Source organism: Rhinoraja longicauda, chromosome 2 (genome assembly GCF_053455715.1).
Source record: "Rhinoraja longicauda isolate Sanriku21f chromosome 2, sRhiLon1.1, whole genome shotgun sequence".
Classification (NCBI taxonomy): Eukaryota; Metazoa; Chordata; class Chondrichthyes; order Rajiformes; family Arhynchobatidae; genus Rhinoraja; species Rhinoraja longicauda.
In genome coordinates, this window is record NC_135954.1 from 114,039,855 (window position 1) to 114,053,601 (window position 13,747).

Genomic DNA, 13,747 nt, shown 5'->3' on the forward strand with positions numbered 1-13,747 from the left:
CCTGTCTTGGAAAATAACTGCAGCTGCTGGTACAAATAGAAGGTATTTATTCACAAAATGCTGGAGTAACTCAGCGGGTCAGGCAGCATCTGTGGAGAACATGGATAGGTGACGTTTCACAGAGTGCTGGAGTAACTCAGCGGGTCAGGCAGCATCTGTGGAGAACATGGATGGGCGACGTTTCGGGTCGGGACCCTTCTTCAGACTATAAACATGACCAGTACCCAATTTTTTTTTAAACCTGGAGTCTGAAGAAGAGTCCCGACCCGAAATGTCACCTGTCCATAATCTCCAAGGATGCTGCCTAGGGGTTGCCAACTTCCTCACTCAAAAATACAGGACAAGGTGACGTCACCGCCCCGCGCCCCACGTGACCTCACCCAGCCAGCGGCCACGTGCTCCCGCTCCACCAATGGCGGCCGCCCGGGCCGGGAGGCGGGTTGTTTCCAGACCTACACCGTCCGGGCCTACAGTGTCCGGGCCTACAGTGTCCGGGCCTACAGTGTCCGGGTCTACAGTGTCCGGGCCTACAGTGTCCGGGCCTGCACCGTCCGGGCCTCCACCGTCCGGGCCCACACCGTCCGGGCCCACACCGTCCGGGCCCACACCGTCCGGGCCCACACCGTCCGGGCCCACACCGTCCGGGCCCACACCGTCCGGGCCCACACCGTCCGGGCCCACATCGTCCGGGCCCACATCGTCCGGGCCTACATCGTCCGGGCCTACAGTATCCGGGCCTACAGTATCCGGGCCTACAGTGTGCGGGCCTGCAGTGTGCGGGCCTGCACTGTCCGGGTCTACACCGTCTGGGCCTATACCGTCTGGGCCTACAGTGTCCGGACCTAGAGTCTGGATCTACACCGTCCGGGCCTACACCGTCCGGGCCTACATCGTCCGGGCCTACAGTATCCGGGCCTACAGTGTGCGGGCCTGCACTGTCCGGGTCTACACCGTCTGGGCCTATACCGTCTGGGCCTACAGTGTCCGGACCTAGAGTCTGGATCTACACCGTCCGGGCCTACACCGTCTGGGCCTACAGTGTCCGGGTTACAGTGTTTGGGCCTTCAGCGCCTCCCAGGCCTAATACAGGACAAGGGCGGTCCCATACAGGACAAACTAATTTAGCCCAATATACGGGATGTCCCGGCTAATACAGGACAGTTGGCAAACCCTAATACTGCCTGTCCCGCTGCGTTACTCCAGCACTTTGTGTCTTGCCGTGGTAAAGCAGCACCTGCAGTTGCTTGTTTCTACCCTGATCTCCTTTATTTTCCCATCTGTACGTCGTTGCAATGTTCAAGGTGGAAACATGAGCAATGTTGACCCATTGGAAGGGGTTTGGTTTAGAGATACAACATGGAAACAGGCCCTTCAGCCCACCGAGTCCATGCTGATCAGCCCTCACCCGCTCACACTAGTTCCATGTTACCCCACTTTCCCACCCACTCCCTGCACACGAGGGGCGATTTACAGAAGCTAATGAACCTGGAAACATGCACGTCTTTGAGATGTGGAAGGAAACCAAAGCACCCAGTTGGCTTAAGGCCCCAATGCTTCCATGTTGTATAACTCTAAGACTGATCCTTGGGCATTTGGACAGGTAAGTTCATAGGTCATAAGGAGCAGAATTAGTCCCATCAAGTCTACTCCACCATTCAATCATGGCTAATCTCTCTTTCCCTCTCAACCCCATTCTTCTGCCTTCTCTCCATTACCATTGATAGCTGTACTTATCTAATATTTGTCAATTTCTGCCTTAAAAATACAGGTTTAGAGGGATATGGGCCAAACATGGGCAGGTGGGACTAGTGTAGATGGGGCATGTTGGTCGGAAGGGCAAGTTGGGCGGAAGACCCTGTTTCCATGTTCCACAACAGTCTGGGCTTTTATTCACTGGAGTTTAGAAGGATGATAGGGGATTTGATAAAGACGTATAAAGTTATAAAAGGACTGGACAAGCTGAGATGAGATGCAAGAAACATGTTCCCAATGTTGGGGGAGTCCAGAACCAGGGGCCACAGTCTAAGAATAAAGGGGAGGCCATTTAAAACTGAGGTATGAAGAAATCTTTTCACCCAGAGAGTTGTGAATCTGTGGAATTCACTGCCACAGAGGGCAGTGGAGGCCAATTCACTGGATGAATTCAAAAGAGAGTTAGATAGAGCTCTAGGGGCTAGTGGAATCAAGGGATTTGGGGAGAAGGCAGGCACGGGTTACTGATTGTGGATGATCAGCAATGATCACAATAAATGGCGGAACTGGCTCGAAGGGCCAAATGGCCTCCTCCTGCACCAATTTTCTATGTTTCTATGTTTCATTGAGAGAGAGAGAGAGAGAGAGAGAGAGAGAGAGAGAGAGAGAGAGAGAGAGAGAGAGAGAGAGAGAGAGAGAGAGAGAGAGAGAGAGAGAGAGAGATGGGGAGAGAGAGAGACGGGGAGAGAGAGAGAGAGAGACAGGCAGAAAGAAAGACAGAAAGAAAGGCAGAGAGAAAGAGTTGGAGAGAGAGACGGAGAGACGTGGAAGAGCTGCCACCCAGGCCTGAGGCAGTGTACAGGCCCAGAGTAGCATCTCCCGGTCTCACCTACCCATTCAGGGGCCCAAGAGTCCAGATGGTTTTATTGTCATCTGTCCCGGATGGAACAATGACATTCTTACTGGCAGACGGTCAGGCCCCAGACGCTCAGACGCCACCCGCCAGCCCAAGCAGTGAACACATGCAGAGCAGTACGGCTAGGGTTGCCAACTATCTCACTCACAAATACGGGACAAGGTGACGTCACCGCCCAGCGTCCCACGTGACCTCACCCAACCGGCAGCCACGTGCTCCCGCTTCACCATTGGCGGCCGCCCGGGCCGGTGGCAGGTTGCTCCAAAATCTACGTTAGGCGGTACCCGGGCCTCTGGGCCTACACTGTCCAGGTCTACACTGGCCCCCCGGGCCTACAGTGTCTGGGCCTACAATGGCCCCGGGGCCTACAGATTCGGGGCATACAGTATCCGGGGCGACAACGGCCCCCTGGGCCTTCAGTGTCTGGGCCTACAGTGTCCGGGCCTACAGCTTCGGGGCCTACAGTGTCCGGGGCGACATCGGCCCCCTGGGCCTACAGCGCCTCCGGGCCTAATACGGGACAAGGGCGGTCCCGTACGGGACAAACTAATTTAGCCCAATATACTGGATGTCCCGGCTAATACGGGACAGTTGGCAACCCTAGTACAGCACAGGAACAGGCCCTTCGGCACACAAGGTCTATGCGGAACATGATTTCCCCAGATCCTTACCTTTCACAACCCATCGAACACCCTGCTCAACCTTCCCCCAACACCATTTTGTCTCCTTTTCATCTCCAGCCTTTGTTACTTACTCCTAGTGTTGCCAACTGTCCCGTATTAGCCGGGACATCCCGTATTTTGGACTAAATTGGTTTGTCCCGTACGGGACCCCCCTTGTCCCGTATTAGGGCCGGCGGGCTCTGTAGGCCCGGACGCTGTAGGAACAGACACTGTAGGCCCGGACAGTGTAGGCCCGGACGCTGTAGGCCTGGACGCTGTAGGAACGGACACTGTAGGCCCAGACAGTGTAGGCCCGGAGGCCCAGGCGCCGCCTAATGGAGGTTGCATAGCAACCCGCCTCCCTGCCTGGGCGGCCGCCACTGATGGAGCGGGAGCACGTGGCCGCTGGCTGGGTGAGGTCACGTGGGGCGCGGGGCGGTGACGTCACCTTGTCCCTTATTTGGGAGTGAGATAGTTGGCAACCCCTACTTACTCCACCCATGTGCCAATTAAACATCCCTCACCTGCGATAGAGGCCCCTGTCTGGGCCTACAGCGACCCCCGACCCTAATACAGGACAAGGGCGGCCCCTTACGGGACAAAACAATTTAGCCCAAAATACGGGATGTCCCGGCTAATGCTGGAGTAACTCAGTGGAACAGACAGCATCTCTGGAGAGAAGAAATGGGTGACGTTTCAAGTCGAGCCCTTCTTCAGTCTGACATTCCTACTCTCCACAGATGCTGCCTGACCCGCTGAGTTACTCCAGCACTCTGTGAAACGTCACCTATCCATGTTCTCCAGAGATGCTGCCTGACCCGCTGAGTTACTCCAGCACTTAGCGCCTTAGTGCCAGTGTAAACCAGTATCAGCCGTTCCTTCCTACACATCCCCCACCCTGGTGTCATTCAAGTTAAATCTCTTCTTCAGGCATCTTGTCAAACCAGTGTTTCCACTAGACACAAGGAACTGCAGATCCTGTTTTACAAAAAAAGGCACAAAGTGCTGGAGTAACTCAGTCAGTGGGTCAGGCATCACCCGCACTATTCTACGTTATTAAATCTGCATTCATAAGATCATAAGACCATAAGTGATTGAAGAACTAGGCCATTTAGAACTGAGATGAGGAAACACTTTTTCAGTCAGAGGGTTGTGAATCTGTGGAATTCTCTGCCTCAGAAGGCAGTGGAGGCCAATTCTCTGAATGCATTCAAGAGAGAGCATGATAGAGCTCTTAAGGATAGCGGAGTCAGGGGGTATGGGGAGAAGGCAGGAACGGGGTACTGATTGAGAATGATCAGCCATGATCACATTGAATGGCGGTGCTGGCTCGAAGGGCCGAATGGCCTCCTCCTGCACCTATTGTCTATTGTCTATTGTCATTCGGCCCATCAGGTTTACTCTGCCTGTTGATCATGGCTGATCTATCTCTCCCTCCTAGCCCCATTCTCCTGTCTTCTCCCCACAATCTCCGATACCCGCACTAATCAAGAATCTGTCTATCTCTGCCTTAAAAATGTCCACTGACTTGTGGCCTCCACAGCGTACCGTGACAAAGAATCCCCCAGGTTCACCACCCACAGCTCATCCCACAGCTCATCCCACAGCTCATCCCACAGCTCATCCCACAGCTCTATTGACGAAACCCAGCCGCTGAGAGCGGTGATTATAAATCTCTTTCTGATGGGGAGTGTCTGGAATGATTGAATACGTGGGGAGCTGCAGAACTGAGTTGAATTGAATACATTTAATTAGCCAAGTACGTAATTGCCTTGGTTTGTTCACAAGTAACAACACGACGTATAGCAGACATACAGAATAAAACATTAAACATCATAACATTAAGAATACAACATGATAGTTATTGTTTAAACATGTGAGCAGTTCACTATGGCAGCCATCGACAGCGCCATCTTGAAAATTCAATTCAATTCAATATTGGGATAGACCCTACCTCTATAGAGTGATACAACGTGGAAACAGGCCCTTCGGCCCAACTTGCCCATGCCAGCCAACGTGTCCCAGCTACACTAGTCCCACCTGCCCGCATTTGGCCCATATCCCTTGTCCTATCCATGTTCCTGTCTAGTAAGAGTCTGTAAGTTTCACAAATCAAGACTTTGGGCGGTCACGGTGGCGCAGCGGTAGTTGCTGCCTTACAGCGAATGCAGCGCCGGAGACCCGGGTTCCATCCCGACTACGAGCGCCGTCCGTATGGAGTTTGTACGTTCTCCCCGTGACCTGCATGGGTTTTCTCCGAGATCTTCGGTTTCCTCCCACACTCCAAAGACGTGCAGGTTTGTAGGTTAATTGGCTTGGTAAATGTAAAAACTGTCCCTAGTGTGTGTAGGACAGTGTTAGTGTGCGGGGATCGCTGGTCGGCGCGGACCCGATGGGCCGAAGGGCCTGTTTCCGCGCTGTATCTCTAAAAATCTGAAATCTAAAAGTAGATCCGCAGTACTCACAGATTTGGCTCCTGGCCGATTTCAGGATCTTCTGCGAATCGTACCACACAGTCCGACAGTCTTCCTGCAGCTTGTAGAAGCGGGACTTCATCCACGAGCTAGACTTTATCTTCTGCATGTTGCTGCCTCGTAGCATGGCCTTCACGTCTTCGTCCTCGATGAAGCCTTGTGCAGGGCACAGAGGGAACACGTCAGTCACAGGGTCGGTCCCGGGCAACAGAGGTGGAGGGTGGGGGGGGGACTGAGGTGGAAATGGAAAGGGGTAGGTGGGATGGGGAGGGGAGGGGAGAGCCAGGAACACCGGTAGACAGAGCAGTAAAGAAGGCACTTGGTACGCTTGCCTTCATCGGTCAGGGCATTGAGCACAAGAGTCAGGAGGTCACGATGCAGCTCTATAAGTTTGGCCGCATTTGGAGTATTGCGTGCAGTTGTGCAAGAAAATAACTGCAGATGCTAGTACAAATCGAAGGTATTTATGCACAGAATGCTGGAGTAACTCAGCGGGTCAGGCAGCATCTCGGGAGAGAAGGAATGGGTGACGTTTCGGGTCGAGACCCTTCTTCAGACTGATGCCAAAGTGTAGTTGTGGTTGCCCCATTACAGGGAGGATGTGGAGGCTTTGGAGAGGGGGCAGAGGTTCACCAGAACGCTGCCTGGATTAGAGGGTTTCAGCCACAGGGAGAGGATGGACAGACTTGGATTGTTTTCACTGGAGGGTCAGAGGTTGAGGGGAGTCCCGATAGTGGTATATAAAATGGGGCATAGTTAGGATCGACAGTCAGAACCTTTTTCCCCCCAGGGTGGAAATGCTGAAGACTAGAGGTCATGGCTTTAAGATGAGGAGGAAAGTTGAGTGGAGATGTGTGGGACAGGTTGTTTTTTCATAGAGTGAGTGACCTCACGTGCTTCCGCTCCACCAATGGCAACCTCCGTTAGGCGGCACCTGGGCCTCTGGGCCTACACTGCCCGGGCCTTCAGTGGCCCCCGGGACTACACTGTCGGGGCCTACAGTGTCGGGGCCTACAGTGTCCGGGCCTACAGTGTCCGGGCCTAGTGTCCGGGCCTACAGTGTCCGGGCCTACAGTGTCCGGGCCTACAGTGTCCGGGCCTACAGTGTCCGGGCCTACAGTGTCCGGGCCTACAGTGTCCGGGCCTACAGTGTCCGGGCCTACAGTGTCCGGGCCTACAGTGTGAAAGCCTGTGTTGCGTAATTTGAATATGACTGCACCTTAATTGGTAAACGTGACAATAAAAGACCTTTGAAACCTTGAACCCATCAGCAGAAAGACAATGGATGATTACAATCGAGCCGTGACCTGAGAAGGGCAGGACAGAGTGAGGCAGGGCAGAAATGGCCACAGAAGTAGGGGACAAAAGCATGGAAGGAAAATCTGTGGGAACAGCGGTTAGATGGGGAAGGGCGGGGAGGAATATGGAAGGTGAACACCAGAGAGCTGGGAAGGTACAATGATCGATCTCACAGATAATATAATACAATCATTAAATCACACAGAGATAGCTATACTGTTAAATGATTCAAATGTTTCCATGCCGAATAAATCGATGACCACGAGACCAGAGAAGGGAAAGGGGCAGAGTGGCCTTCAGTTCCCACGCAGGACTATCTCAGAGTGCTGGACATCCTGGTACACATTGCCACCTCCAAATAAGCTCGCAGCTGCACAGACTTTGACATTGGTTCTGTCTTTTTTGTAGTATGATTGTTTGCCTGTTAGTTTTATGTGTGTGTGTGTGTGTGTGTGTGTGTGTGTGTGTGTGTGTGTGTGTGTGTGTGTGTGTCTGTGTCTGTGTGTGTGTACGCGTGTATACATGTACACACACACACACATATATATCTTGTATATTTGTTTGTATGTTTATTTGTTTGTTCCCGAAATAGCACGACAGAATTTGAGGCCACCCACCCGCCGGGAGGACCGGCGCCCGTCCCGGCCTGACCTTCCTCCCATGGTGCAGCGCGGTGGCAGAGGGTCAAACAAGATGGCCGCCGGCAGGGCGAACATGCGGCAGCACCTTGCGGCCGCTCTCCTGCTGCTGGCCGCCGCCATGGCCGCCCGGGGCCGGGGTGAGTGACTCCCTCTCCCCTTTCCTCTCCCCCCTCGGCCAGCCACGGGTCTTCAGTTGGGGGAGGGTTGCCAGGCCTGCGTGAGAGGCTTGCACCCAACGTATGAATTTGTCTGTATACATGTGTGTGCACACACACACACACACACACACACACACACACACACACACACACACACACACACACACACACACACACACACACACACACACACACACACACACACACACACACACACACACACACACAAACACACACGCACACGCACACGCACACCCACATACGATGTTTACATATTTGTGTTGTGCTGCTGCAAGTATGAATTTCATCGTTGTGTTTGGGGCACTTGACAATAAAACACTCTTGTCTCGTGATACTATACAATCAATAAGGCATGTGTTATTGACAATAAGGCATGTGTTATTGACAATAAGGCAAACCTACAATGTACATCAGAAGCGCAGAAGGTGGGCAGCTCTCAAGTACTGACTGGGAGTTGACTGTTCTCATAGACTCTCTGTCCAAAGTGGGTTTCAGGGAGCCTGGTTTGGATTGGGAATATTCGAGAGCAATCACCTCTCACGGCCCAAACTGAGGTCTGGCACCCCTGAGATAGTCCTGCCTTGGGGACCGAGAGGCACCGAGGTAGGCCCTCTCCCTTCTCTGGTCTCTTAGTCGTAGAGTCTCACAGCGTGGAAACAGGCCCTTCAGCCCGACAGGTCCACGCCGACCACGACTTCCCATTTAGATCGGTCCCAGGCACCTGCATTTGGCCCATACGTCCCTCTAAGCCTTTCCTATGCATGTGCCTGGGCCCACAGTGCACAGTGGCCCACAGCACTAGCAGCACCAAAGACCCAGGTTTGATCCTGACCACGGACGCTGTCTGCACGGAACTTGTACACTGTCCGTGGGTTTTCTCCGGGAGTTCCGGATCCTTCCCACATTCCAAAGACACGCAGGCCAATTGGCTTCTGTGTATTTGGAACGGGTGTAGGGGTGATCGGCGTGGAATCAATGAGCGGAAGGGGACCGTTTCCACGCCACACATTCAAACTAAACTATACTGTATATCCAAGTGTCTCTTAAACAGTGTCACAGCGCCTGCCTCAACTACCTCCTCTGGCAGCTCGTTCTATTCGCCCACCACCCTCTGTGCTTGAAAACGTTGCCCTTCAGGTTCCTGTTAAATCTTTCCCCCGCTCACTTTAAACCCGTGCCCTCTGGTTCCCGATCCCCCCTGGTCTGGGTAAACGACTATGCATTCACCCCACCAATACCCCTCCATGGCTTTGCGCTCCTCTACGAGATCACCCCTCATCCTCCTGCACTCCGAGGAACAGAGTCCCAGCCTGCCCCACCTCTCCCCACAGCTCACGGCCTCAAGCCCTGGCAGCATCTCAGCACGGTTTCCAGCTTCATGTCGTCAATAGACAATAGACAATAGGTGCAGGAGGAGGCCATTCGGCCCTTCGAGCCAGCACCGCCATTCACTGTGATCATGCCTGATCATTCTCAATCAGTACCCCGTTCCTGCCTTCTCCCCATACCCCCTGACTCCGCTATCCTTAAGAGCTCTATCTAGCTCTCTCTTGAATGCATTCAGAGAATTGGCCTCCACTGCCTTCTGAGGCAGAGAATTCCACAGATTCACAACTCTCTGACTGAAAACGTTGTTCCTCATCTCCGTTCTAAATGGCCTACCCCTTATTCTTAAACTGTGGCCCCTTGTTCTGGACTCCCCCAACATTGGGAACATGTTTCCTGCCTCTAACGTGTCCAACCCCTTAATAATCTTATACGTTTCGATAAGATCCCCTCTCATCCTTCTAAATTCCAGTGTATACAAACCTAGTTGCTCCAGTCTTTCAACGTATGACAGTCCCGCCATTCCAAAGCAGGGGGACCAAGGGACCAAGCGTAAAAACAACACTCCACGCAATGCAGCCTCGCTAATTAACCAATGGGGCAACTGTGACAGGATATCCAAACGTCTACGTTCAATACCTCACACACACACCGATCAGCCAAAACATTATGACCTGATGAGCCAAAACATTATGACCACCTGCCTAATATGCTGTTGGTCCCCCGTGTGCAGCCCCATACGCAGCAGGGTGCGATGCACTGTGTATTGTGACATATTCCTCCCGTGACCACCATTAACATTTTCTGTGACTTGTGCCACAGTCGACCTTCTGTCGGTTCGGACCAGACGGGATAGCCTTCGTTGCCCTCGGGCATCGATGAGCCTTGGGCGCCCAACACCCTGCCTGTCGCCGGTTTGTGGTTTGTCCCTCCTCGGACCACTGTCGGTAGGTACTCACCACTGCTGACCGGGAGCACCCCACAAGCCTTGCCGTTTCAGAGATGCTCTGACCCAGGCGTCTGGCCATAACAATTTGGCCCTTGTCAAAGTCGCTCAGGTCTTTACTCCTGCCCATTTCTCCTGCATCCAACACATCAACTTCAAGAACTGACTGTTCACTTGCTGCCTAATATATCCCACCCCTTGACAGGTGCCATTGTAACAAGATAACCAATGTTATTCACTTGGCCTGTCAGTGGTCATAATGTTTTGGCTGATCGGTGTATGTTCTCATTGTCTTTCGGCATTCTGCAGCCCTCTTGTTACAGCTGATCAAGTTCCTGCAGCAATTTGTCACCACTGTCGATGGTACCACCTTCTTTAATGTCGTATGCAACCTGGCTAATCATGCCTTGCCTTTTCTCATCTACGTTATTGACATAACCCACAAATCCACTGGAGCCAGCAGCGATCCCTGAGGCACACAGCTCATCACGGTCCTCCATCTACCACCACCCTCTGCAACTGTCCGAAGCCAATACTGCATCCCAGGGAGACACACAATGCTGGAGTAACTCAGCGGGACAGGCAGCGTCTCTGGAGAGAAGGAACGGGTGACGTTTCGGGTCGAGACTAGCAGTTGTCAACTTCCTCACTCCCAAATAAGGGACAAGGTGACGTCACCGCCTAGCGCCCCACGTGACCTCACCCAGCCAGCAGCCACATGCTCCCGCTCCACCAATGGCGGCCGCCCGGGCCGGGAGGCGGGTTGCTACCGCTCCACCAATGGTGACCTACTCTGTCCGCGCCTACAGTGTCCCGGCCTACAGCGTCCCGGCCTACAGCGTCCGGGCCTACAGCGTCCCGGCCTACAGCGTCCGGGCCTACAGCGTCCGGGCCTACACTATCCGGGCCTACAGCGTCCGGGCCTACACTGTCCGGGCGTACAGCGCACCCCTGGCCTAATACGGGACAAGGGCGGTGCCGTACGGGACAAACCCATTTAGTCTAAAATACGGGATGTCCCGGCTAATACGGGACACTTGGCAACCCTAGTCGAGACCCTTCTTCTTCTTCAGTCTGAAGAAGGACGTCGACTCGAAACATCACCCATTCCTTCTCGCCAGAGATGCTGCCTGACCCGCTGAGTTACTCCAGCATTGTGTGTCTATCTTTGATTTAAACCAGCGTCTGGCATAGCCTCCTACACACTGTGTCCAGGTGGCCAGCTCCCCCTGATTGCAATCCAACCTTCCACGGCAGCCCACTGCATGGAACCTTCGTGGAACCTTACTCCTTTAGCTTCGAGATTAATCAGCGTGGAAACAGGCAATTCGGCCCATCGAGTCGGCACTAGCCAGTGAACAGCCCTGTGCACCAGTTCTATCCCAGGCTGGGTCCCATTAACCTACAAGCCTGCACGTCTTTGGAGTGTGGGAGGAGACTGAAGCACCCGGAGGAAACCCACGTGGTCATGGGGGGAGAACGTACAAACTCCGTACAGATGGCACCCGTAGTCAGGATGGAACCCGGGTCTCCGGCGCTGTGAGGCAGCAGCTCTACCCGCTGCGCCACCGTGATGCCCTTAACCTCTCCTACACTAAATGCCCATCTATATGGCGTGTCAGTGTGATTGGAACCAGGTGAACCGCGTGTGTGGGCAGATGAGAATGGTTAGGTGTGATACAACAGCACGCACCACCAGACTCAGGAACAGCTTCTCCCCCGCTGTTATCAGGCTTCTGAATGGCCCTTCCATAAGCTAGGGTGCTGTCCGATTCACCTCTACCCCATTGTGAACATTGGACTTTGTCTGTGGAACTGGTGCGATACAACGCTGAGAACTACATTCTGCACTCTGTGTCTTCCCCTTTGCTCTACCTGTTGTACTTGAGGTTAACTTGAATGTTTTGACGCGTTCTAACTTCTCTCTCCCTTGGCTCTCAGTCTGAAGAAGGGTCTCGACCTGAAATGTCGCCTATTCCTTTTTTTCCCCCCAGAGATGCTGCCTGTCCCGCTGAGTTACTCCACCATTTTAGACAATAGACAATAGGTGCAGGAGGAGGCCATTCGGAACTTCAAGCCAGCACCGCCATTCAATGTGATCATGGCTGATCATTCTCAATCAGTACCCCGTTCCTGCCTTCTCCCCATACCCCCTGACTCCGCTATCCTTAAGAGCTCTATCTAGCTCTCTCGTGAATGCATTCAGAGAATTGGCCTCCACTGCCGTTTGAGGCAGAGAATTCCACAGATTTACAACTCTCTGACTGAAAAAGTTTTTCCTCATCTCAGTTCTAAATGGCCTACCCCTTATTCTTAAACTGTGGCCCCTTGTTCTGGACTCCCTCAACACTGGGAACATGTTTCCTGCCTCTAACGTGTCCAACCCCTTAATAATCTTATACGTTTCGATAAGATCTCCTCTCATCCTTCTAAATTCCAGTGTATACAAGCCCAGTCGCTCCAGTCTTTCAACATACGACAGTCCCGCCATTCCGGGAATTAACCTAGTGAACCTACGCTGCACGCCCTTAATAGCAAGAATATCCATCCTCAAATTTGGAGACCAAAACTGCACACAGTACTCCAGGTGCGGTCTCACTATACAACTGCAGAAGGACCTCTTTGCTCCTATACTCAACTCCTCTTGTTATGAAGGCCAACATTCCATTGGCTTTCTTCACTGCCTGCTGTACCTGCATGCTTCCTTTCAGTGACTGATGCACTTGGACACCCAGATCTCGTTGTACGTCCCCTTTTCCTAACTTGACACCATTCAAATAATAATCTGCCTTCCTATTCTTACCACCAAAGTGGATAACCTCACACTTATCCACATTAAACTGCATCTGCCATGCATCCGCCCACTCACACAACCTGTCCAAGTCACCCTGCAACCTCATAGCATCTTCCTCACAGTTCACACTGCCACCCAGATTTGTATCATCTGCAAATTTGCTAACGTTACTTTTAATCCCTTCATCCAAGTCATGTTTGTGTCTATCTTCTGCGTCAGCCAGCATCAGCAGTTCCTTCCCACACAATAACTGACTCGAACCTAGTTTAACGTGGCATTAATGGTCAGCACAGACGTTGTGGGCTGAAAGGCCTCTTGCTGCGCTGTACAGTTCTTGTAGACACAAGGAACTGCAGGTGCTGGTTTTCAACAAAAGACAGAATGCTGGAGTAACTGTGAGGGACCCGCTGAGTTACTCAAAGCTCTGCAAAACTCTGTTCTACGCATCAATGTTACATAAATGCGCTAGGACACAGAAACAAAGGTTGTAAACGTCGCCTGAAAGTCAACGTCAGAGTGGCTGCAGATGCTGCCGTACTGAGCAAAACAATAACAAAGTGCTGGAGGAGTTCAGTGGGTCGGGCAGCATCTGCGGAGGGAAATGGACATGTGACAATTTGGGTTGGGACACTTTTCCATTCTGAAGGGTTTTCTTGGTCCAGCTGTTAAAAGTATATGCACCTTCCAACGACACAGCAAGGCGTTGCAGCTTGATTTGAGCTACTCCACATTAACCCTTCAGCCTGAAGAAGGGCCTCGACCCAAAACGTCACCCACCCATTCCCTTCTCTCCAGAGATGCTGCCCGACCCGCTGAGT

The 13,747-nt window shown here is 52.8% G+C and overlaps 1 protein-coding gene across 1 annotated transcript in view; it reads right to left on the reverse strand.

Moving 5' to 3' along the window:
* The window catches only part of LOC144607395 (1-phosphatidylinositol 4,5-bisphosphate phosphodiesterase delta-1-like), an 80,770-nt gene that overhangs the window by 25,069 nt on the left and 41,954 nt on the right, over positions 1–13,747 (reverse strand). The window contains exon 2 of the mRNA XM_078424227.1: positions 5,736–5,900. Coding sequence (XP_078280353.1) covers positions 5,736–5,900 — 165 coding nt within the window. The remainder of the gene's footprint in view (positions 1–5,735; positions 5,901–13,747) is intronic.